Source organism: Patiria miniata, unplaced genomic scaffold (genome assembly GCF_015706575.1).
Source record: "Patiria miniata isolate m_02_andy unplaced genomic scaffold, ASM1570657v1 HiC_scaffold_1, whole genome shotgun sequence".
Taxonomy (NCBI): Eukaryota; Metazoa; Echinodermata; class Asteroidea; order Valvatida; family Asterinidae; genus Patiria; species Patiria miniata.
Genome location: NW_024037047.1, coordinates 18863179 through 18889150, shown reverse-complemented (window position 1 = coordinate 18889150; position 25972 = coordinate 18863179). Strand labels below are relative to the sequence as shown.

The 25972-nt window shown below is 40.0% G+C and overlaps 3 protein-coding genes across 3 annotated transcripts; 1 reads left to right on the top strand and 2 right to left on the bottom strand.

Annotated features, from left to right (window-relative positions):
- Window positions 1–1204: 1204 nt before the first annotated feature.
- Window positions 1205–7880, bottom strand: LOC119724621 (mediator of RNA polymerase II transcription subunit 18-like). Its single transcript, XM_038195754.1, has 6 exons — window positions 7563–7880; window positions 5479–5542; window positions 4388–4510; window positions 4105–4183; window positions 2966–3099; window positions 1205–2410 (listed from the first exon to the last, which is right to left on the bottom strand). Exons 1-6 carry the CDS (start codon window positions 7762–7764, stop codon window positions 2386–2388), a joined length of 627 nt encoding a protein of 208 aa, XP_038051682.1. The 5' UTR covers window positions 7765–7880; the 3' UTR covers window positions 1205–2385.
- Window positions 7881–8764: 884 nt separating this feature from the next.
- LOC119724612 (lipoyltransferase 1, mitochondrial-like) lies at window positions 8765–14669 on the top strand (the record flags this gene model as incomplete). Its single annotated transcript, XM_038195743.1, has 8 exons — window positions 8765–8832; window positions 9015–9189; window positions 9325–9483; window positions 10253–10360; window positions 11704–11850; window positions 12107–12175; window positions 13116–13287; window positions 14318–14669. Coding segments are annotated over 8 exons (1026 nt in total), but the record flags the coding sequence as incomplete, so codon positions are not given.
- Window positions 14670–15452: 783 nt separating this feature from the next.
- Window positions 15453–25464, bottom strand: LOC119724608 (O-phosphoseryl-tRNA(Sec) selenium transferase-like). The gene is made up of 6 exons (XM_038195728.1): window positions 25399–25464; window positions 19186–19306; window positions 18318–18493; window positions 17671–17789; window positions 16266–17088; window positions 15453–15882 (listed from the first exon to the last, which is right to left on the bottom strand). Exons 2-6 carry the CDS (start codon window positions 19276–19278, stop codon window positions 15660–15662), a joined length of 1434 nt encoding a protein of 477 aa, XP_038051656.1. The 5' UTR covers window positions 19279–19306; window positions 25399–25464; the 3' UTR covers window positions 15453–15659.
- Window positions 25465–25972: the final 508 nt, after the last annotated feature.

Sequence of the window (25972 nt, the reverse complement as noted above, 5' to 3'; positions counted from 1 at the left end):
TCAAACAACACAGTTGGTTAGACAACTAAATTATTCCACATGAATATTCAAATATTTTTTACAAATTTGGCAAACCAAAAAAGACTGCAATTTTAGAAACTAGACTTCATAATCAACTGGCCACGATTGACCTTAACGCTCTGGACTGCACAGTGTCATGACAATACACAGATCCATCATGTATACAATTTGCCGTTTAGACATCAATGTACTATTTATATAAAAACCAAGCTAAACTGAAACCGAGAAATGAGCAAATTCAGAAAGTCAAATACAAGAAACAGGAAGTACATCGAAGGTTAGATCAGTTTTATTCAATTAAGGTGTCAAAGCAGCCCTATAATACACAGGATCATGGCCACCCAAACAAAAATCAAACAATTAAACCAATTTTTTAATTGATATTTGATCTTTACCCACATTGGTCTGCCACCCCCCTCCCTCTTTTGTGTTTCTCCTTCCAACCCTGCATGCTTGTGTTTCCCCTACATGTTTGTTTCTTATTCCTCTGTCATGTACCTATGAAGAAGGCCTTGCTAAGGCTGAAATAGGCCACTTTAATTTTTGATTTGTATATTTCAGATCGACCCAGTCAGCTAGTAGTTTGCAGCAGTTTCATTCATTTGATATTTTTGTCTTCTGAAACTTTACAATATTTGTATTGCTCCCATTGATAATTGATTTAATCAAAACCATCTATACTGTGGTATCAGAAATGATATAGTAACCCAAATTACTCCAAAGGCAGGGAAATAATAATAAATGTTTAGATGCCCAAAAGGTAGTGTGTTTCGTAAGCGTACTTGAGAACTAGGCTAACCAAACACTTGAAGCAAGATATGCAATGGAAGATACCCTTCTTTTGTGTTGGCATGTTTATTGTGTTCCTGGAGTCTCAGAAATTCTTTTGAGGTATCTAGGGGTCTGTTAGGTAACAATAGTCTAGAGTGTGTATAGGTACAGACACCGGGGGATTCCACTCGTCTCAAATCGTGCACAGTACACAACCAGAATACAGGAAAGGTAGGATTTCAAGACGCATAACCAATACAATTTAATGAATTTCAAGGGTGTTGCCCAACCTCATACAGTCCTTCTGATTTGAAAATCACAGGTGTGTGGAAAAACGCACACCTGGATTTTTCTAGGCGTGTGATTTTTCAAGGCGAGTGATTTTTCTAGGCGTGTGAATTTTCTAGGTGTGTGATTCTATGGTCCAAGCTGGGACTGAACAATCTGGTATTTTTTTCATAATATTCATCTTGGTTTACAATAAAGCCGTTTTCTCTTCATTGACATACTTTATTTTTCACAAATTATGAAGTATAATTATGCCGTAAATGTATGCTGAGGTGTGCGGTACTGAGGGATTCAGGCGTGCGATTATTCACACTTCTCAGGAAGCATAGGCGTGTGATGGCATGGGGGTGCGATCGCAGGCTTCAAAACAGAAGGACTGCTCATACATACCAGGACAGGTATCCAGTCTATGTGCTCTCCTTTAAAAAAAACTGGCATCTAGAAAATGAATCCTTCCATCAAACAATGCACATTGACCAATTGGTCAGGTGAAAACTATAGCTTGCCGAATCTCTGATCAACAGCACTCATAGAAATGTACAAAAACTGAAGGTGGGCATGCGCAGGGCTTGTGGCCGGGGCTTGTAGGCTGGGCTTGTGGGCAGGGCTTGTGGGTGGGGCTTGTGGGCAGGGCTTATGGGCGGGGCTTACGGGTGGGGCTTGTGGGTGGGGCTTGTGGGCGGGGCTTGTGGGCGGGGCTTATATCCAAATCCACAACGGTTGATTGTTGCAAGCAAATCTGCTAACCGTTACTCTCAGCAGCCGTGTACAACCTGTCTAAGGACCCTTAAAGGGGCAGTCTCATCAATATACTGCAGGGAGCTGGGCAATGGACGAACAGCAGAGGGCGCTTTTTAAACATTTTCTAAAGCTCCGGTGGAAGCAAACTGCTTGCGTGCACCGGTTCGCGTGCCTATGCTGCAAAGCACATACGTCTAATATAATTCCGAGTGTGCACAAAGCAGTTGTATCTCCGTGTGAGCATTAGGTGCTGCACCGACGGTAATGTGTTATCAAATGTCTGTTCAAGTGGTCTCTCCCAACTCTCTCCTGTTAGCCATTGAGGGGGTACTTGCGCACAGAGTCAATAGGTCTTTGTTTCCTGACTTTCCTCACGACCTAAGCAGAAGGTAGCAGTTCAGAAGTAATTTGGTCCAACGTCCATTTTCGCAAATTACAATCTCCCCAAGCTTGAAAACCATCAACTAGTTCCAGCAGTGTGAAGGGAACTTGTCTGTCTTCAGAGAACTCTGACTGGAGTAGTTTAACCTTTGACCTTTAGGTAGGCGGCAACTCGGGAGGATATCAAATCTTTTCCATGCTCACAAGTCTGAAACAAAACAGTTAAGGAACAAAAACGACAGTCCAAGTTCTTGCAAACACGAATAGCCTTTTGATTAGTTGGTACACTTAGCCCTTAAGGGATATGGACACAATACGAGGGTATTTTTTGGTTTGTTACCCTCTTTATCTGGCTGACAAATTCACTGACTGTTTTTAACAGTTGAGTGCTCCCCGCCTTCATAAAGCAGGGTTGACTGGCTGTGACTGTTATGAAACGTGATACAGCTATGCTTTGACTGTAGGAGATTGCCAAGCCAGCTGTAAATGTAACTACCAGTCACCTGCTTTTGTCTGTTGATGGAATTTGACTAGACATAGTGTTTACAAGAAATATGATCCAACTGTTGGTGACTAGCCTGTGTATACATTGTGGGAGGGGATTGAATTTCTGACTGTCTGTGACTGATCAAACAGTAGGAGGGTTAATTACATTACAATCAGCTTGCCAATGGTCGTCTTGCAGCTGGAAGAAAATATGGATCCTACATATAACCACACGAGGACACTCTTGAAATGACTCAAGAAGTCCATGAAAGGATACGGTCTGAGCTGTTCTGCAAAGGCTCTCATGTCTTCACCGATTCCGTCTGTCCCTGAGGGCGCTATTATACTGAGCTCGACAAGCTGAGATATGGAGAGGGGTTCTAGAGCCTCCAAATTGCCTGGCGTTAAGATCTGATCAGACAAAGCGGAAAAGACAAGTTTCTTGGATGAGTTTAAATACACATCACTGTCACTGCTTTTGTGTCATTGTTTTTTCTTTGTATTGGTGTGTTCACCAGTTTCACATGCAAGTCAGGTTGGTAGTGCAGGCCTACACCGCGTTATGGGGAAGTTGTTTATTGTTAGGCAACTTAGGACCGAGTTATGGGGCTTTCTGCTGTCCCCACAGTGTTTTCGGTCCCCACAAATACCTCGTACAGACGAGTGTATGACCCCACAACTACAGAACAAGTATGATTGTACAGGCATTGCAGTCACTCTGTGGACCAAAAGAGGTCCACACAATGCAGGAGATTCAGACATTGTGTGGATTTGCACAGGTCCACAGTGTTTTTCACTTTCTGAAAACTGTGTTAGAAGCATTTTGGGGTTAGGGTTAGCAAATGAAGAATATTCAAGGAAATCACAGTCAAAATATCAGTTTCAAAAGTGTTGACACTTGACAGTGCAAATGGCAACATTTTGAAACAAGTTTTTTGAAACAAGAACAAAGCAATGTCCACACAGGGTATATAAAACAAGTCTGCGTGTGCATTCATCAGTTGATCAGTTATTTGATCGAAGCAGTTAATCCCCCAAGTTCATTAAAAAAGATCTTCAATAGCATACAAGTTTGAGTATAAACTTTGACTCTTTTGTTGTAGTGTTGTATGTTTGATGAGGCCAAAAAAAAAATCTGCTTCCAATTACAAGGCATTTTTAGGGATTTTTTTTTTTGGGGGGGGGCATTATTTTGTGTTGATCATACATGTATGTAGGTGTCTGCGTGAAGTCAAGGGTAAAAGGTAGTAATTGATGGTGTTTGGGGTTTTTTCGCCTCATTTTTACAACAAAAAAAATTAGGGTAGGGGCTGTCATAATAGGGCAAGTAGGGTAAACGGAAACAGAATTAAAAAAAAAAAATTGGCCCGAGTATGAGGTCAAGATTAAAATATGGTTTTATATTTGAATTAGTACCTTGAATATTTTGGTGATAGTCACTTTCATTTTGCCTTTCCTGAACATGTGACCTTTGGCAACAAATTCATGGTCCAACCTGCAAGTAAAATGAACGGAAAATAGTTTTAAAAAAACATTGTGTTTGTAATTGAATGACAACATAAAGAAAATATTAACATATATTAAAAGGACTAACAATTATTATGCTGAACATGAACCGCTGTAAGAAATAGTTGCAAAAAAACCCAAATACCCAGTAATTACCAACTTTTAGTCACAAGAGGGCGCCCTTTGCACTCACCTGAATCCAATATCTGTCAGGAATTGAGGCAGTTGTTCCGAGGTGGAACAATCCAGATAACTGCGGACTGTTACAAGTCTACTCTTATCACTGATATCCGATTGGCCAAGGTAGCGCAGCTGCCTGAAGAAAGAGGGCGCATTCAAATCAAAACAGAAGTTGTAGTAATTCCTTATGTGAAAGGGAAAATGAAAGGCGATATAGCTGATGGGAATTTGATACTGAAGTGAGAGAAGTGGGTGGGGAGGGGGGTTGATTTATAAGTTATTGGATCAGCTGAAGCCTTATATACATGACATCTCAAACTCTTGAAACAGGTAACATCTCTGTACCTAGTCCGAAAATTTGGGACTCTCAACACTGTGTATGAGAGTCCCAAAACTTATTTATTTATTTCTTGTTTATCCTGGGGAGACCTTTCAGTGGAACACTGTTTTTCAAAGGTGCCCAGCAGTTACAACAAACATACGATAGTATAAAAATAGAACAAGCAATAAAAATATTACAAAGATATAATTAAGAAGATTAATAAACAGTAAAATGAGACAAGGTTAATCACGGTTGTTGCATTGGCAGTAAAAAGACAAAAACAAGACATGTATGTACCATGTAATATTAAACTATCAGGTTCTTGTAGTGGCGCTTAAAAATTTAAGGTAGTGAAAACATGCAATACAAGAAAATAGACTGGCACATGAAACAACCAGTCCAACACCCCTTTAAGTACTGCATCAATTAAATGTGTCAATAGAAACATCTGGTACCTAGTCTCTTTTTCTACACATTATCGCCATAGTCATGCCACCAGACTACTGAATGGTCAATCTTTTCAAAAAGTTGGACACGTCCATGTCTAGTCTTAAATTTTAAAATCACTCTGCAGTCTCAGGTGCAAAATGTTGAGAAAAAAATCTCCCTTAAAAATTGAAGAAAATCTTCTTCAAAAAATAATTGAGACTTCAAACTTGGCTGGTGAAATACTGAGGACCTTGTCTTTGCCTCATGAAAATTTTGCTGGCAAGAGTGAGTTGCGTTGGCCTGCTTTCGTTTTGCATGTTTTTCAGCACTTAGGGTCGACGTCCGATACTTACCATGGCATGTTGTGTTGATCTCGTGCATGCCTTGCACGTAACACCACTGGATTTCCTGGCCCACCTGTTAAATAAAACCATTAAAAAGAAAAAAAGGTCTAAGGCAAAATGAAAAAAAAAACATGTTTAGCGTCCTGCCTCTTTGACAAAAAGGAAGGAGGAGGCCCTTTTTTTTTTTTTTTTTTCTTTTCAAAATGGCCGCCCGACACATTTTTCAAGACAACGCGGCCGGGCTATTTTTCAAGATGGTTACCAGCTTTTTTCAAAATGGCCGCCACTTGGACTCAGGAAATGACATATTGGCTTCTTATGGGCAAGATGCAACAGAAAATGAGACCAAAATGATGTAACTATGCAGAACCGAACATCTCTTCTGCGCAGAGATCGTTAAAAATTTATCAATTTTTGTCTTTTAAAAAAAAAAAAAAAAAAAAAAAAGGAGGCGGCCTCTAAAAAGGAAGCAGGCGGGGACGCTAAACATGTTTTTTTTTACTTCGCCTAATAAAACCAACAGTTTGGTGGATATCCATTTTCGAAAAATACAATTGTAGGGCCTACAGTACACCTCATTATACAAATGTTACCAAAAACACAAATTTTTGATATCTACAATCAAAGGAAATTTAACTCTATGAATAATTTCAACCTGTCTGTGACAACAGAAAATTGTAAGTGAGAGTTAAACATAGTGGTGCAAGAGTATTTTAAAACAAATTTGAACCTTTTCTCATTATAATCATGTCATTCTCATTCTTTAAAAGTTGGCATTGTATATTTAGCCTGCACCGGCTAAATTTAAGTAAACGATATTTTGCCAGCCAAGAACTGAACATGTGCAGTGACTTTTTGGGGACTTAGAAATTAAATTGTTACCTTCACAACTTAATTTAATCTGGTTCCGCACCAACATTGTCGTTGTGACTTCATGTTCACGAGATGGGAATCAGACCATTTTACAATGTCGGACTTTATTTCCCTTTAAAAAAAAATCCTCCAGAGCCACAAATCACAAACATGACAAAAAGAAAATGTAATGCTCTGTATTGTTGGAGTCTTGTCAAATTAAAATAAGAAAAAAAATAATATTCTCAATATTTTGGGATGAAACAAAATACCGTTTACTGAAAGAAGAGTCGGCTAAACTAGCGCACTAAATATAGGCCTACACTTCCTTAAACAATTTAAACAAATTTATAAGTGTGGTTTATCATTGTTTATTTTACTTCCCATCACTTACTCCTAGCACTATGAGGCTCCGCGTGAGCGGAGCCTCATAGATCAAGAAGCCCGCAAAATTGCCTGCAGCACAAAACACTAATAAAGTACAAAAACGTCCATCAAAATGCAGCCATTTCACACAGAACCGCTGCACAGTTTGCCCCTATACTCCGTACTTTATCTCTTGACATACTCACGTATCTTGTGCGGAACTAACATGGGTGGATTCTGTCGGTTTTTAGGCCAAAATGATGAAAAATATGCCCTTTCCGCACTGAGCCAACCTGACACTTGAAACGTGCACGCATATGATCGAGCGATGATTTTCGGTTCACTCGGAGCGCGCCGCGGGGGGTACGGTACAAGCGAAATGATAGTATGTGCATGCGTACAAGTGCATGTACCGTACCCCCCGCGGCGCGCTCCGAGCGAACCGAAAATCATCGCTCGATCATATGCGTGCACGTTTCAAGTGTCAGGTTGGCTCAGTGCGGAAAGGGCATATTTTTCATCATTTTGGCCTAAAAACCGACAGAATCCACCCATGTTAGTTCCGCACAAGATACGTGAGTATGTCAAGAGGTAAAGTACGGAGTATAGGGGCAAACTGTGCAGCGGTTCTGTGTGAAATGGCTGCATTTTGATGGACGTTTTTGTACTTTATTAGTGTTTTGTGCTGCAGGCGATTTTGCGGGCTTCTTGATCTATGAGGCTCCGCTCACGCGGAGCCTCATAGTTCTAGGAGTACCCATCACTGACATGACTGAGGTCATATATACTAGAAAAGTTTCAGAAGGATAGAGCTATAGAGCTAACTAAGTTGTTTTTTTTAATTTAGCTACATTATACAAGTCATAGGCCCCTACTTGTTCTGAGCAGATACACCATCTCATGATCTTGAAACGTCTCAGGCGCGCGGTCCACGTTATCGCACAGGGCTCTCAATCGGTGCAGCAAGGCGTCACAAGCCGAGTCAACCACGCTGCCTTGCAGGACAAATTCCTGCAAACTGGGCACACTGCTTGAAGCTAAATTACTCAAATTCACGCCTGGGAGTGACGAAGTCATTGTCCGTATCCGTTTGTGTGAATAGTGGAAGAACTATTAATGAAGATTTTGAAGATTTTGTTGTTACAAAGTCATCCGCTTTCACACGCACGATGTTTTTGTTTTGGGGGTGACCCTTGAACTTAGTTTTCAAAAGATCTAATATAAAATAACTAAAAATAATTAATCTTATTCACGTACTCAAAAATAAATCCCTTTATAAAACTTGATATTATTGTAGATTATTTATAAGTAATCATAAAAATGCGTTTTGTTTATAATTACTGTGTCTGTAACTCTTCACATAAATATAAATAAACGAACAAGCCTGTCATGGCAGCGCCCATCGATAAATTTGAAGTTTTTACATGGTATTTTCAGTGACCGTTTTCATTAAGTAAATCTTCGGGTTTAAATTAATGAGTTCCGTAGAAACACTTCCGATCCACTGTGGATTAGTTCTGATCACTGACATTCAAAATCTGTCCGTTCATATCTGTTAAATATCAAAAAGAAATTTTACCGTGTTTAGTGCTCGCGTGGTGCACTTTCGAATGCCTGTCCCGCCATGCCCGCGATGTATCAACGAAACGTCTGCCATAACTTGGCAAAATATCTTCGACGTGTCTTTCTAAAGAACGGAAAATCAAAATATGAGATGTTTGATCACCAGTCACCTTGGATCTTGTCAAGGAGAAGATATTGCCATGCCATACAATGGGTAAATACAATATAAATATACATGTATTATATGAGCCCCGTAAATGTGGCCAATTTACTGGACTAAGTACCTCCGTCATGTCTGTAAATATAGTACCATCGTCTAGTAAATGGGCCACATTGATGGGGTAACACGTATTAAGCCTATTTGCATTTTTACATACGTGTGCCGTGATTACTAAATTTATCAATGTTTTTCTTTTAATTTATATTTTGTTTCAATATATTTTTATTTCAAGGTGGCAAACTCTAGTGAAAAGGGCATCGTTTATTTTGTATCTTGTCATTTGTTTTCTTTTTACATTGCAAGGGAGTTGTATATGAATCAGTGTCCAGCGATGTCTTCACTAACTTGGCATTTGAAGATTGGTAAGCATAAAACTAAACAGTTGTCTGGCTTTTTAAAGTTAAAACTTCTTTGCTCATAACTAAAGAGGGGACTGTTTATGGGATAATTTTTGGAACAATTTCCCAGATTTTGTCATTTATCTGACCAATTTTTTGCTTAAATGGATATTTTAACAACTCATAATTGAATTCTTTTCAAACAGGGTTTATAACAACCTAGATTTAAGCACAACAAATCTACTACTGCTATGGCGAAATGATCCCTGCGTTGTGATTGGTCGTCACCAAAATCCGTGGGCCGAGTGTCAGCTCAGACAGCTCTGGGGTTCAAAGGTCAAATTAGCAAGAAGAAGGAGTGGAGGTGGTACTGTTTACCATGTAAGTGGTATTTTTTAACAATCAAACTTTGATTCCGAAACCATTTTCATCATGCATATTATCATACACAGCATTGAGAGCCCCACATTTTCGGGCTAATTCTCATAGAGATCGTTGTCTAATTTTCTTTCCTAGGATCTAGGCAATCTCAACTGCACTTTCTTCACTGACAGGAAGCGATATAACCGCAAAGAAAACCTGGAGCTGATAACCAACGCACTGAGGTCCACATGGCCAGGGTTGGACGTCACTGTGTCATGTCGGGATGATATTCTACTGGACAACTTTTTCAAAGTATCCTTTGTGATCGTAGTTCCCACCCTTGGAGGTGGCATTGTTCACAATGATGTGTAAGAGCTCAGTGTAATCACTGACGGTAGGAGGAAGGTTCATATGAGACCAGTGCAAATGTAATTGATTGCAGAAATTTAACCTTAAATGTCCAACCGAACCTTTAACCTTATTTTCAATTTGTGTTTTGCCATATTGAAGGGTATTTTGATGCTTTTCTGTTTTTTATGCTAATGATGTCCATATTCTGTGATGTCAAAACTGTGATGTCATTCCGGGCAGAAATTTCAATGTTATAGCTATTTCAGCACAAAAAAGTTGCAAGAATTTTGGATGTTTTGCTGTCATAAATGCTACTTTTTTTTAGTGATATATTGTTTTGTAAGTATGTGGCAGTAAGCCAATGAGCAACCCTTTTACAAATGTTTTCAATGAGCAAATTTTGGGTTCACAATTTGAACAGAAATCCCCTAAACTGAACTGTGTCTTCCCGAAATGACATCACAGCAACAGCGCCCTCAGTTGTCCGGAAAAGCATGGACAATCAGAAATGTTTTAAGAAGTGCACTTTCAATCAAATTAACCAAAAAAGGGATGTCAAATAGTTTTCATACATTTTAAGAGGAGTAGAAAGTTGCACAAAATGTGTTCCTAAGAAAAACTCATCGCACGAACACTTTAATCCAAACTTTGTTTCCGTATCAATGCAGTTGTTTGTTCGGGGAACTTATGCTCACAGAGACATGTTTACAGATCTTTAACTGTTTATAAGGTTTCAGGCTCATCAGCCAAGTTAGGACGTCAGATTGCATATCATCACTGCACGCTACTGCACAGTGTTAACACACCAGAACTAAAATCACTGCTACATAGTAAGAAGGTTAATAACTTTTTAGTCATTTTTTAAAAATCAATTTGCAGTTCTACAGCCAAAAAAAAAAAATGGTACAATCAGAAAAAAATTGGTTAAATACGAAATTTCAAAATAAGTCATTCTTACTTGGCATAATATAAGAGAACAAAGACTGGGCTTTCCAATATTGTTTGTTTGATCTTATTTGCTTTTGTCAATTCAGAGATATAATCAATTTAGTGCGATACACCAAAATCGATTTTGTGCCACTTTTATGCATGGGCAGAGTTGTTTCGAGTACTGTGCCATGCTGTCTTGAAGCTCTCAAAAGATTGCAACTTGGCAAAAGAAACAAACTCAATTTTTTTTGTTCCGCAGTAAACTGGAGTTATCTCTGGATTGACAAAAGCAAATGAGATGAAACAAAAAGTATTGGAAAGCCTGCTCTTTTTTCTTTAATGTGATGCTCAAAACGACTTACTTATGTTGAGATTTAATATTGAAAAAAAAATCGTTTTCGATTGTACCATTTTTTTGGAGACAGGCTGTATATTCACTAAATATTGGAATTTATTAAAAATATCTTTGGCCATGGGTTTGCAAATAAAGTTGTTGCTTAAAGGTTGAAATAGGTGTTTGGGGGCAGTTTTGTTTCAAGTTGGATAGAGAAAGTGATGATGACTCTATATTATTCGAGACGTCTTCCTTAGAGAGAATTAAAAACTGGTATGTCATATTCTGTGCCATCTATTGTGATTATCATGTGGACTCACAAAAAACCTCACCAAACAACTCAAACCCTCCAGATAGGTGTTGGAAGTTTTAGATGACGTCATGTTCGTTTGAATTGAAGTTACTCTTTCCGATGTTACTCCATCTATTCATTGGGGTGCTGTGGTCCAATGGTTATGGTGTTCGACTCGTGTGCTGTGGTACATGGGTTCGAATCCTGACAGTGGGAACATGGTGCTTGTGCTCTTGAGCAAGGCACTTTACCATTATTGCTTCGTCCTTCGGATGGGACGTAAAGCCGTAGGTCCCGTGTGTTGTGTAATGCACGTTAAAGAACCCAGTAACACTTATCGCTAAGAGGTGTTTCTGGCAGTGGCTGCAATATGCGCCTTAGCACCTTGTACACCCCTTATAAGGTGCTACATAATGGGTCTCATATCTCTCATAAACTTGATTTACCTTTCTTTAATAATAGACATATCTCCAGCGCCTTGAGTACCTAATAGTTGGTAGATACGTGCGCTATATAAGACTCCATTTATTATTAATATTATTATTCATATGCTCACTCAGGAATGGTTTCTCACCAAGGGTAAACGATGATTTCATTTCAATTTCCTATTTCTTGTAACTTCCAGGAGGGACTGACTAACAGAGCCACTAAGAGTGTCGAGTCTGCGGTCAAAAACTTGTCGGATGTAGAACCAAGCATAAGACACTCGTCCCTGGTTGATGTCATAGCTGAGCAATTCTACTCACAGTATCAGCCATTATATAAAAACAAGGTGCGTATAACAAACATCATCGATAAACCTTTCATATTCTTTATTGGAACTAAAATTGGAAACCATATCAAAAGGAAAAAATTGTACAAAATAAAGCATTATAATATATTACAATTTTTCATTGCATATTGTACATACAAATTATGATTAAATAAAACTTTCAAAGCTCTTGAAGCATATATATCTTTATGGATTTTTAGCAGTGATGCATTTTGTTTCAATTAAATAAAAAAGACTTTTCTTCTTGATTTTCCAGGTGTACCCAATGGATCCATCATCTGAAGTAGACTGGCCAGGAGTCCTTTCAAGTAGAGAGGAACTTGGAGTAAGTCCTCTTTCTAGCCCGTTTGCATAACTACAGACAAAAACTGAAAGTCAGAAGCATGTTTCTTCCATACAAATAAAGGATCAAAATGTTCAGCATGGGTTGTCTCAAATTAAATGAAAATTACTTGAACTTTTTTTCATACAGATTACAAAAAATTGATTTTCTATTATTTTGAAAAGCTTTCCTGTCCATTCAATATTAGGTGTTAAATCTGTTCTTGATTTTTTTCCCCAAACAAAAATCTTTTAAGTTATGGCTTTTTCATGTTCCTTAATTTAAAATATTCCCTAAAAATGCCACTTGATGTCAATGCTTGATTTGTTATGTGCGATGTTGAAAGATAAACCTGATCATGATTTAACTTGTTTAAAGGGAATATACAACGTTTGCAAACATCGAAAAACAAAACTACCAAATTGTTACGAAGTACCTTACTAGGCTGATGGTAAATGACTGTCTAAAGCATCCTGTAAATTTATGGTACCAGGTGTGAGGTCATTTTCAAGAAACGTGGTATTTTTTCATGAATTTCCAACGGTGGTCGGCCGACCACTGTTGGAAAAACCTAACTATTTTTCAACTACTGCTCCAAGTTTACAATTTTTTCAGTCCAAGTTTTGTTTGCTATTGGTTACATGCTCATGAACGGGTGCAGGCCAGCTAGACTGGTTCCCTTTCTTTACAATTTTCCGGCATCTATAAATTGATCCATTTCATCTTTAGTGGAGTCAGGGAACTAGACTACTTGAACATTTTTGTCTTTCTTGGTTTTTCCAGCATTTTCGAAAATAAAACTTCAAACATGTCGGTGTAACAATATTTGATCTGTTATACTAACCCCTCAAATACGGTTTATTTCTGAAAATTACAGCAAAAGCCAATGATGTACATTCCCTTTAAGACCATGATGGAAAATTTGTTTTTAATTTTCCTGCAGAGTTGGAACTGGGTGTACGGGAAGACGCCGCAATTCAGTGTGCAGAGATCTCACACTGATGTGTCAGTGTTGGTCCATGTTCACCACGCCCGTATACTGGGTGTGGTCATACAAGCGTTGGATGGATGGATTGATACAGGGCTCATACAGGAACTCACAGGACACCTGGCAGGTAATACATTACATGCTGATCCATCTGAACCACGCCCATATAAACCACTCCCATATAAACCACGCCCATATACTGGGAGTGGTCATACAAGCGTTGGATGGGTGGATTGATACAGGGCTCATACAGGAACTCACAGGACACCTAGCAGGTAATACATTACATGCTGATCCATCTGAACCACGCCCATATAAACCACACCCATATAAACCACGCCCGTATACTGGGTGTGGTCATACAAGCATTAGATGAATGGATTGATACAGGTCTTATTCAGGAATTGATCAGAAATGTAGCAGCTAATACATGAATGCAGTTCCACGCTTGTATATACCACACCCACAGACTGGGAGTGGCTTGTCACTCATGCAGCTAAACCCCGCCTTCTCTTGGCTGCATTGATTCCCAAATGTAGTCAGTTTATTGCAGCACTGTAATGCAGGTGTCATCCACACACCTCTATAATTAGGCAAACAGTGCCCTCTATGTCATGCACATAGCCATTAGGTAGATTTCAGTCAGTGCTTAAAGGGAAGATACAACATTTGCAAACATCAAAGAAGGAATGATCAAATTATCACGTAATACCTTACTGAATTGTTAGGAAATGACATCCTTTAAAACCGTGGCTCCTGGCGTGCTGTCATTTTCAAGAAAAACTGGCTTTTTTCAAAAACTGTTCCTACTTTTTCATATTTAGTTATTCTGACTTTTCTTTGCAATTGATTACACAGGGGTTCAAGCTTGCTAGACTGATTCTCTGACCTTACAGTTTCCAAAAGTGTATTAATTGCTCCATTTCATCTTAAGTGGGGTCAGGGAACCAGACTACAAGAATATGATAGGTTTTCTTGGTTTTTCCAGCATCTACAAGCCCAAAACGTGAATTAAGTCAGTTTAACAATATTTTCTAAAACATACTAATCCTCCAAATCCATTTATTTCTGAAAATTGCAGCAAAACCAAATGTTGTACATTCCCTTTAAATGATGTTTAATGAAGGACCATTCCGTTTTTCTTCGTACTGATGCAGGAACAAAATTCTGGCCAAAAGATGTCGCTGAAATCACAGAGGCTTTCCTTGGAGCAGTCATTGTTGACGCCGATACGAGACAAAAACTTCATCTCGTCTGCAAGCTTTTACAAGAAACACTCTCTTGAGCTGTAATCAACATCTTACTCCATGAAAATAAAGATTTGTGATTTCCCAAACCAAAAAAGTGAATTTCTTGACTGGTTTCTGTACAACTGAGTCTGTTGGTAAAATTCAATGTTCCCACTTCTCGATTCAAAAATAACAGTAAAAATAAGCACAAAATACTGATTTTAAAACTGAACAAATTTTAACAGCCATCTTAGTCGGTGCCTCTTTAAAAAATCATTTCAGTGTACACTGTGCATTGTGAAATATTGCAACACTATTGATTTTTTAGGGTTGCTTTTTCTTCATCCTTTCTTTTCATAAATTGACAGCCTGTTTTTCTCTAAATCGGTACTGTAACTCTCAAAGTTACACTCAATCTTCAGAATTTTCGCAGTCAAAATGAACTCGACTACAATCTACTAGGTTGGGTAACTCAAGTAAAGTCTGTTACGAGCCAATGTGGCCCATCAGGCCGGCGTTTATCTCCCGTTTCATAGCATGAAACGACGGAGAATATTTTCTATTCCCCCTGGATGGGATGCTAGTCCATCGCAGGTTACTCCCCAGCTAATGCCGGTACCCATTTATACTCCTGGGTGGAGAGAGGCAAGTGGAGGTGAAGTGGCTTGCCCAAGGACACAACATATGGCCAGCGGCTGGATTTGAACCCCTGACCAACTGTCCATGAGTCACAAACCCTAAGGCCAAAAAAACAAAATATTCGGTCTCTGGTCAGACCAAAGTTCCGAAATTGACGCGGCGACGCGGCTTTTTTTTTCTTTTCTTCAAGCTTGGATTGTACAGACAAGGTGGATACTATTTTGCTTTTTTGGTGTCCTCATGTACATTGGTGTCCTCCATAATTTGCCTTGGTGCTCTCGATCATTTTGTCTTGGTGCAATTTCCCATTCCTTGGTGCTCTTTGGTAAAAAAAAATTGAGGAGGTGCGGCAATAGAGGGCGCTGTTGGAGCTACCGCGGAACATTTTGGAAAAAAAAAAAGATTGACGCGCGCGCGCGCGCTGACCAGAGACCGACTTATTTTTTTTTTGGCCTAACCACTAGGCCACATTCTTCACGAATATTGCTCACGCTCCAATCTAAGTACAATTGTAACGCAACCTAGGAAAATATATTTGACTTCAAGTTCAACCCTATTGTGCTGAAAATTTGGATGACTGAGCTAAAAGTGAATTTCTTTTCTTGGTCTTAATCTGAATCTAGCCAGAGCCTCAAGCATAATTTACATCATCCAACCCTACATCTTTGGATTTCTTATCTGCTCTCTTGGCTAACACCTTGTCTAGCCGCTTCACAAACAAATCCACATCCTCTTTAGTAATCCCAATGGCTGCGGCTGCTGTCAGGTAGCCGGTAGTGTACTCATTGCAGTGTGAGCCGTAGCCAGTGAAGTCATAGCCACCAATGGTCTTGGTGACACCCTTGGGCACAACCCTATGAAGCAAAGAGAAAGAAAAACATCACAGTGAACACCATGTCAACACCATGTTAATACTAGGTCAACACCATGTCAACACCATATCAACACCATATCAACACCATGTCAACACCATATCAACACCATATCAACACCATGTCAACACCATGCCAACACCATATCAACAATGTGTAAACACCAGGTCAACACCATATCAACACCATGTCAACACCATGTTAATACTAGGTCAACACCATGTCAACACCATGCCAACAACATATCAACAATGTGTAAACACCACGTCAACTTTCTTATTTTTTTGCGACCCAAGGAGGGATGTTAACCCCAATAAACCTCCCCCTCACCCTTCCCCATAGATCAGCTATTGATTATAACTTGCCTTGCTCCCGACACGTTTCTCTTGAAGAGCATGGATCCCACCTCTGACACTGCCTTCCCATCATCCTCTGCGTGTTGACCTAAGGTCATCGCCATGGAGATAGGGTTATGGGGCATGCCCAGCAACCTCTCCCCATGGGCTTCTGCAATGTTCTTCAGTTCCTCCTGAAGATAAACATACATCTCCTTTCGCTCCTTGAGAAGTTTCTTGTAACCGTTCGCTCCAAGGGAAAGAAACGTGATGAAGAGGTCAATAGAGGGCGACGCAGATGCGCGACCTGGAAAAGTCTGTGCGATTTTATCCACAAATCTCTCATCTGTTCCAGCAATGATTGATCCCCCAACAGGAACAAGGAAGTTTTTGTCGGTACTTTGGACGAAGGCGTCCACCCTTCCCACTCTGGATGCTTGCTGAATCAGATGCATACATTTTGAAGACTGCACGCCATATGCATTATTCACAACGTGCCCCACACCAGTGTCTTTGCACAATTTGGCAATTTCCTCAAGACGATCAGGTACCCTCGGAGCAAAGCAAGACGTCGTCGAGAACACACACAGGACGTTCTCCGCACCAAGTTCCTGAATTTTTCGTTCAATCTCCTCAACGTCTGTCCTCAGTTCATCCCCTTCCAGACGATTCTCAATGATGATTGGCTGAAATCCAGCGGTCAGTATAGACTTGAAACAAGTCTTCTGGTCAATACGAGGCCAGATAATGTACTTGGCGGTGGGTCGGAGTTGACGCAGGGCAAGGAAACAAAGAACAAGGCTCATTCCGGTGGCTAGAGGGACAACAAAACAGGCTGCGGTGGAACGAACACCTGATGAAACAATCATATGCCAAATCAACCACCTGTACAAGAATCTCAAAACTGAATTTAAAGTTGAACAAAGAAATTGAGTGGAGCAGGGTTTGAACCTGCAACCTCCGGACTGCCATTCCAGCACTCTACCAACTGAGCTATCCAACTCGATTTGCCAATGTCCTTTGTTCAAGGGGCACTAGTCAGACACCTTTGAGGTTTATTTGAAAATATCTCAAAACTTTATTTAATCCCAGCAAGGCCAACAAAAGTTGCGTTTGTTTTAAGGACCGATCTGCTTCTGTTTGTTTGCCCTCAAGAAATTGTCAACATTGCTGTCCGAAGAAGTTATCCATTGTCTTCATTTGAAGGGCTGTTACGAGTGCTGTAGTACCTCAAAGCACTTTTGAATAGTTAATTCAAGAAATAGCTTTGGCAATAAAATGGAGCTATAGTGATAATGATGCTCATAACTATTTAGTGGAGTGGTGTAATAGATGTTGCATATTACGGACATAAAAGCAAGCGAATCTCTCAAGGAATATCACAAAACAAGGATTATAGTGACCAAACAAACCCCAGAATAACATCAAGTGTTACCTGTCATTCTGAGAGCGTCTAGTGCCATGGTGTTAGTCAGTTTCATCAGGATGCTAGAGCCAGCAGCCTTGGGTTGTATAGCAGCGATGTCCCCTGACCGACCAATCCCATGACCAAGTCTGAAACATGAGAACAATGTATTCAATACTACTCTCTGTGATTATAGGCAAACTTAACTCATCAGAGTAATACTTTCAAAATGCTTACATTGAACACTTCAGATCCGGAAAAAGGACTGTTGGTCACAGCTTAAACAGTGACTCAAAAGCTCATAAGCTGACAAATGCAATTGCAATAAAGTAGCTTGCTTGTGGACATCAGCCCCCTGAATAAAACAGTTGCATACTCCACACAGTTGGCTTTCAGATCCTACATGTATGTACTTTGATAGAACACAGATATCTAATATTTCAAGCACGCAAGCTGTTAACTTAAAGTCTAATGCTATGCGAACAGTGGAGTAAACACATAACATCAGTACCTGATAAATTTGCAAAGCACGCACACATTTCACATCAAGTTTTAATGGAGTAAGAAAAATTGGAGTAAGAAAAATTCAAGACTTCGATTTTTTTTTCATCAGCAACAACAGAAAGCTCATTCTTCACTTCTCCCATCCTCCCCCAACAAATCTCAGCCCCGCCCACCTGTAGTGTCTCCTAGCAACCAGTGACGATGCAATCCTCGCCTCCCGCTCCCCGACCCCACAGTTGGCGGTGAAGTTATTGCTGTCCATCACACTCAGCTCCTGTAGGAGAAGCTCAATGGTTGCATCATCCCAGCCTTCCTCCGGCCACTTCCGATGCTCAAGAAGGTTGCGAATCTAAAAATGAAAACAGCGCCCTCTATAGTTTGAAATGTCTTCAGGTGGATACCGATTTACAAGGACTGTGCAGTACTGGGCAGATTAACCATCCTAGTCTTTATTGTAAGATGGAATTTTGCGTCGGGTGATATAAATCAAATCAGGTTTTTGCCCTTCACCGATGTTTAAACACTGTATACTCAGTGTGTTACCTCCCGAGTGAAAGATGGAAAAGATCACTCGGGTGGGACTCGAACCCACGACCTCCTGCTTTCTAGTGCAGATGTCTTACCACTCGACCACCGAGCTAACGGGATCGGTTGGCTGGTTTGATTCTGATGTAGTCTTCTGCATCTTCACAACCGTTCAAGTTTTGCAAAACCACTTTTGCCCATAGAGTTAGCACCAACACTCCAAATTCCTTTGAGGTAATCTTCTGTGGACTATGGATAACATTTCAAATCCCTGCACCATTCTTTAGTGTGGTTCAGCTCAGGGCAAGCAGGCAGATTCAGTCACGCTTCACTGCTCTCCGCAGTGCAGTGCTATTTTTTTTGTAGGCAGTGACTCCCTGTATGCCACAGTTATACTTAAACACTTCTTATCTCTTCACCTAAAACTTACCTGCAGGTTTTTTTTAAGGGTTTTTACTTTTAGGCCTACATATTGCTCTGAATATTGGCTTCCCACTAGGGGAGGTGTACATGTACCTTGTTTTCATGGGCTCGTCTAGCTTCACGTCCCTGCTGGACGTACGTAGCTGGGATCAGTCTCTCACACAGCGCATGGATGTCTGGATTCATGCTGGCAAATAATCCCTTTTCTTAAAACCTGTACCTGCAAAAAAAAGATGAACGGATCAATAGATGTCATAACTCACTCACCCCCCCCCCCCTTCCCTTCCATCCCTAGACTAGTACGGGGATTGGGGGGTCTAAACCATAGAGGTAAGCCCTGCCCCCCCCCCCCCCCCCCCACACACACACACACGCACACACCTACTTGTTTCACATGACTAGTGTGGACTTTCCATTGCTTTCGTGTAGTTAAGAAAAACCAGTGAAAAAACTCATTTTTCTCAAACTGTGAAAACTCTTTCAACCCAATTTTTTTTCTATGATTCCCTTTAGTGTTTCTCTTCATTCTGCTACAAATAAACCTAACCCAAAAATGCCTCTAAACTAGCTGGAGTTACCCAGCCCTGAGTTTTATCATTGGGTTGTCTATTAGGGCTGGAGCGCATTTTTCTCAAAACTTGTAGTATTTGCAAAAAAAATTTGGAAAATGTTCAATTTTGTCCCCGTTACACACTAATTGCAACTGCAACTCACCCCAAACTTGCCTGGAATAACCATTACACAGGTCCTTGAAGTAAAAAACGATCCACGATGAAGATTCAGCCTACAATTGCAGTGAAAACAGGAGGAATAACCGCTAACTTGACAACCTTGCTGGATTGGCCAGGACCGCTATTGGTTTGTGCACAAAAAAAATTGTGTACAATGAATGGCGGTCGATTAACAGGCACAGAGAGCGATCGCTGTCAACTACTCGTTTTGCCGGCTGCGCTGGCTGTTGGCGCGTGACGTCACGCGGAAGCGTAACACCCGATGACTGTTTCATGCACTAATATAAGGTTTACCACTCGCATCACAGCTTTGGTACTGGAACCGCAACCAATAGTGCATGAAACAGTCATCGGGTGTTACGCTTCCGCGTGACGTCATGTCCAACAGCCAGCGCAGCCGGCAAAACGAGTAGTTGACAGCGATCGCTCTCTGTGCCTGTTAATCGACCGCCATTCATTGTACACAATTTTTTTTGTGCACAAACCAATTGCAGTCCTGGCCATGCCTGAATGGTTGTCAGGTTAGCGGTTATTCCTCCTGTTTTCACTGTAATTGTAGGCTGAATCTTCATCGTGGATCGTTTTTTACTTCAAGGACCTGTGTAATGGTTATTCCAGGCAAGTTTGGGGTGAGTTGCAGTTGCAATTAGTGTGTAACGGGGACAAAATTGAACATTTTCCAAAAAATTTTGAATATACTACAAGTTACGAGAAAAATACGCTCCAGCCCTAGATGACAACCCAATGATAAAACTCAGGGCTGGGTAACTCCTAGCTTGAGTGACTCCAGCTGACATGCTCATATTCATTCACATGCTACATGTGAATGAATATGAGCATGTCAGCTGGAGTCACTCAAGCTAGGTAACTCCAGCTAGGAAGGTCAGAAGGTGGACCTTCTTTCTTAATCAGATTCTAGAAGAAGGTCCACCTTCATGCCTTTTGTGACTGAAGCATGAACAATGTAGACAAAACATCCTGCTCCTTATAAAAACAAACCATTTTTCATCAGAAAAGGTGCAAATTTGCAATGCCAATGCAGACTATAATTAGCTGTTTCGGTGACACACCGAAACAGCTCTTGTTTTCGTTAAGATTTTTTTTAGCTGTTTCGGTGTACACACCAAAACAGCTCTTGTTTCTGTTATTTTTTTTTTTCTCTTTTATTTTTCAGACTTTTTTCTCATAGGATAACACGTGTTTTCGTTCTACAAGTCACTTTTGGCTTTTTTTCAAATCCGATCGACTTCAAACCTTGCACACACTTAGACCACCATCTGAAGATGTGCGCCGAAACTTTTCGTCATGCTGACGTCATCACGTGATTTATTATAGAATTTTGAATATTTAATTTTTCCCATAGACTTTGTACACAGAAATTTTTAAAAAAATGTCAATTTTCAGAGGGCATTTTCGACACTTTGCCAGTAATTCATTTACACCAATCTTTGTCCAAGCAATGACCCTAATTCAAACAACATTGTGTAATGATGACGTCATGATGACGTCATCCGGTGTTTATTTATAGGCAATTAAATTGTGACACTTTTAATATTTAAAAATGCATAAGAAATCAACCGTACGCGTCCGCAGCATTCTGTTGCCGGCAAGTGGTAGAGTAGGTTGAGGACTTTATTTCATTCAGTGTGCGTAAAATCACGTGACCCTTGCTTCCGGTCGAAAAAGGCCAAAACCGAAAGTGGCTTATTATTTGAAAGTGGTAATAGATATGAACTTGCTTTTAACTGTGTTAGTCTCTTGGCTGATAGTATTCTTCAAATCATCTACCGATGACGTCATGCAATCTTCGAGCGCCCTCTAGCGACAGGTTGAACATTTTCAAAAATGTATTTTGAATAGATGTCTGTGGCGAAGTTTGTCGGAATCGCCTAAATATTGGTGTATATGATGACCTTGACCCACTTAAGACGTGTGCGAAGTTTAAGGTGTATGACGTCATCAGACCGGAAGTTATAATGAAAAGACCCTTTTTCCTTAAAAAAAATCCTGAAAAATCAACCATGGCAGTTTTTATATTAATTTCTACTTTAATTGTCTATGTAAGGGTAGGTCTAAAATATTTCAAAGCTTCGAGGCAATAAGCAAACTCGGACATGCCCTGCGCACGCTTAAAACTTCAGGTTGACAATAACTCTGCTTTAAAACATGCACAGTCCACAATGTACATGTACATGCCCGTACGTTGTACATATCGTAGTCAGTCAGCCCGCGCGCAGCGCACGTGTTGCTGAGGTCAAATCCTGTCCACAGTGACCGTTTTAGCCGATTTCCGGCTAACTTTGACAGATTTTATGTTCATGCATTGTCAGGGACGTAGGATAGACACTTTTTGTATAGAATACGCATGTACATGTTCATTCGACCTGGATGAAACTCCTTTACGGCAGTCATTAATAAAACGGTCGAAACAGCTCAGTGTTTGTCCACAAACACATTTCTAGTTTTTCTTTTTTCTTCTTTTTTTTGGCTTTTCCGCATAGTTGCGGAAAAGCCTTTCTTTTTGTTCTCATTTTTTTTCTTGCTTCTTCTTCTTTTTATTCCCCGGCAAATCCCATAGACATTGTACACGTTTCTTCTGCCCCACACTTTTGCCATTCATCTTTGTCATACATTGTTCAAAGTCAGCATAGGCTTAGTCCTTATAGCATAGATGTGCCCCGAAGAGTGACGTCATGGTGACGTCATCAAGTGATTTATTATGGATTTTTGAATAATTAATTTTTCCCATAGACTTTGTACACAGAAATTTAAAAAAAATTGTCGCTTTTCAAAGGGCATTTTCGACTCTTTGCCAGTTATTCATTTACACCACTCTTTGTCCAAGCAAAGACCCTAATTCAAACAACATTGTGGAATGATGACGTCATGATGACGTCATCATGTGTTTATTGATAGGCAATTAAATTGTGACACTTTTAATATTTAAAAATGCATAAGAAATCAACCGTACGCGTCCGCAGCATTCTGTTGCCGGCAAGTGGTAGAGTAGGTTGAGGTCTTCATTTCATCTAATGTGCGTGCAATCACGTGACCATTGCTTCCGGTCGAAAAAGGCCCAAACCGGAAGTGGCTAATTATTCAAAAGTGGTAATAGATATGAACTTGCTTTTAACGGTGTTAGTCTCTTGGCTGATAGTATTCTTCAAATCATCTACCGATGACGTCATGCAATCTTCGAGCGCCCTCTAGCGACAGGTTGAAAATTAGCAAAAATGTATTTTGAATAGATGTCTGTGGCGAAGTTTGTCGGAATCGCCTAAATATTGGTGTATATAATGACCTTGACCACCTTAAGACGTGTGCGAAGTTTTAGGCGAATGACGTCATCAGACCGGAAGTTATAATGAAAAGACCCTTTTTCCTTAGAAAATTCCTGAAAAATCAACCATGGCAGTTTTTATATTAGTTTTTACTTTAATTGTTGATTGAAGGGTAGGTCTAAAACATTTTAAAGTTTCGAGGCAATAAGCGAACTCGAACATACCCTGCGCACGCTTAAAACTTCACGTTGACAATACCTCTGCTTTAAAACATGCACAGGACAGGACGTCCACAATGTACATGTACATGAACATGCACGTACGTTGTACATGTACATAGGCACATACATCGTATGTCAGTCAGCCTGCAGCGCACGTGTTGCTGAGGTCAAATCCTGTCCACAGTGACCGTTTTAGCCGATTTTCGGCTAACTTTGACAGATTTTATGTTCATGCATGCGCATAGACAGTAACGTATTATAGCACTTTTGGCATTAATCTTTGCCAGATATCATTGAAAGTTGGCATAAGCATAGTTCCTGTAGCCCAGATGTGTCCCGAAGAGTGAGGTCATGGTGACGTCATCAAGTGATTTATTATGGATTTATGAATAATTAATTTTTCTCATAGACTTTGTACACAGCTTTCTCCACAAGTCTTTCCCTATACAAAACTGATATATCTTAGGCCAAAAAAAAAAATATTCAGTCTCTGGTCAGACCAAAGTTCCGGAATTGACGCGGCCACACGGCTTATTTTTGTTTTTTTTCCTTTTTTTTTTCTCTTTAAGCTTGGATTGTACAGACAAGGTGGGGTACTATTATGCTTTTTTGGTGTCCTCATGTACATTGGTGTCCTCCATAATTTGCCTTGGTGCTTTCGATCATTTGCCTTGGTACAATTTCCCATTCCTTGGTGCTCTTTGGTAAACAAAATTGAGGAGGTGCAAACTTGCTACTTGCGCAACTTTGAAATTTGCGCGCGCAAGTTTCAAACTTGCGCAAGTAGCAAGTTTGCGCTCGACAGTACTAGTAGTAACGATTGCACGAGGAACAGGCTGCGCGCGAAGGTTTATTAGTCAGACCCTATTTATATCTAACAGTACGTCTAAATTCCAGACTAGCTGCTACAACTCCCCAGTTCATTAGGAATTTCACTGAAAGGTATGCGACAAGGTATGCAATAAAATTCACGACATTGCAAACAAATTCGCATACGTGTGCGCACATATTCGCGAATTGTTTCACGACATCGCATACGTGTGCGCACATATTCGCGATAAATTTTGCGACATCGCATACGTGTGCGCACATATTCGCGATAAATTTCGCAACAACGCATACGTGTGCGCACATATTCATACATATGCGATGTCCCTTCAGGGCCACCATACATACGCACATACATCGTATGTCAGTAAGCCCGCAGGGCACGTGTTGCTGAGTTCAAATGCTGATCACAGTGACTGTTTTAGCCGATTTTCGGCTAACTTTGACAGACTTTATGTTCATGCAATGTCAGAGACGTATTATTGATTAAAAAAAATCATAATGCGGAAAAGTCCTATGTTCTGTTGCAAACAGACATAGATCTCTAGTTTTTTTTCTTCTCCTTTTTCAGACTTTTTCTCCATAGGTTTAACACACGTTTCTTCTACCAATCCACTTTGCCACTTTTTAAAATCCGATTGATTTCAGACTTGGTACATATTTAGACCACCACCCACTGATGGTCCTAGAAGAAATTTGTGATCGTGACGTCATCAGGTGTCAGGTTACGTCACATTAAAGATGCATTTTTGCCCATAGGGTTTGTACATGGATTAAAACGCTCCATTTCGGCACTTTCGTAAATCCGATCGACGTTACACTTCGTACACACTTAGACCATCACCCACAGATGGTCCTTGAAGAAATTCGTGATCGTGACGTCATCAGGTGTCACGTTACTTTACATTAAAGATGTACATTTTCCCCATAGGTTTTGTACACGTTTTTCTGATTGGGTTAAAACTTCGTATGCATATTCACATGGATGTGTTATAGATGGAAATTGAAGTGGCATCATCATCAAATGTCATGTGAAGTCCCTTAAAGGGGCATTTTATTCTTTTATAGATCTATATATCTACAGAACTAAAATGTTCGATTTGGTTGTAACTTGACATGTACATATTATAATGCGCTGTTATAGATGACATTTATAGTGACGTCACTGATTGTTCATCCCGTGCTCAGAGTATTTCAAATATCCGAAACAGCTTGTGTTTGTCCACAAACACATTTCTAGTTTACCTTGAAGTTGAAGGCTTGCACTTGCACTTGCAGACTTGAACCACTGCAAACCATTATTTGTAAATAGCGCCACCAAGAGAACTCAAATAAATCAATCCAATAAGCAGACGACTGTTTTATCTCCACCGCGCCGTACCAAAGCGCTATACAGGCTATGCACTCGGTAATAACCAGCGCCCTCAATACAGTGGGGTTTTTTCCTGTCATGTTTGCCTTGAACGATTCTTCATTTGATCATTCAGTTTCACTAAAACCGCAAAATATTTCTCACTTTTCGTTTCTTTTCCTATCTAACGAAGACCAGTTTACCGACCCAATTTGTTTATTGCACGCGTCGGTTGTGTAAAAATCAAACGGTTGTGTACTATATGAACCTAGCAACCTGTTGTGTAACTTGAACTGTTGTTTACACAACTTGTGTAAAATATTACACAACTTGTTCAGTTATTTTTTTGCTATGTTCATATAGTACACAACCGAAATAACATTGAAACTGTCTACTTGAAATGTAAGAGACTACAACAACGAACCCATGAAAAGGAGTGAACGAAAATGCAATCCTTGAAAATGTACC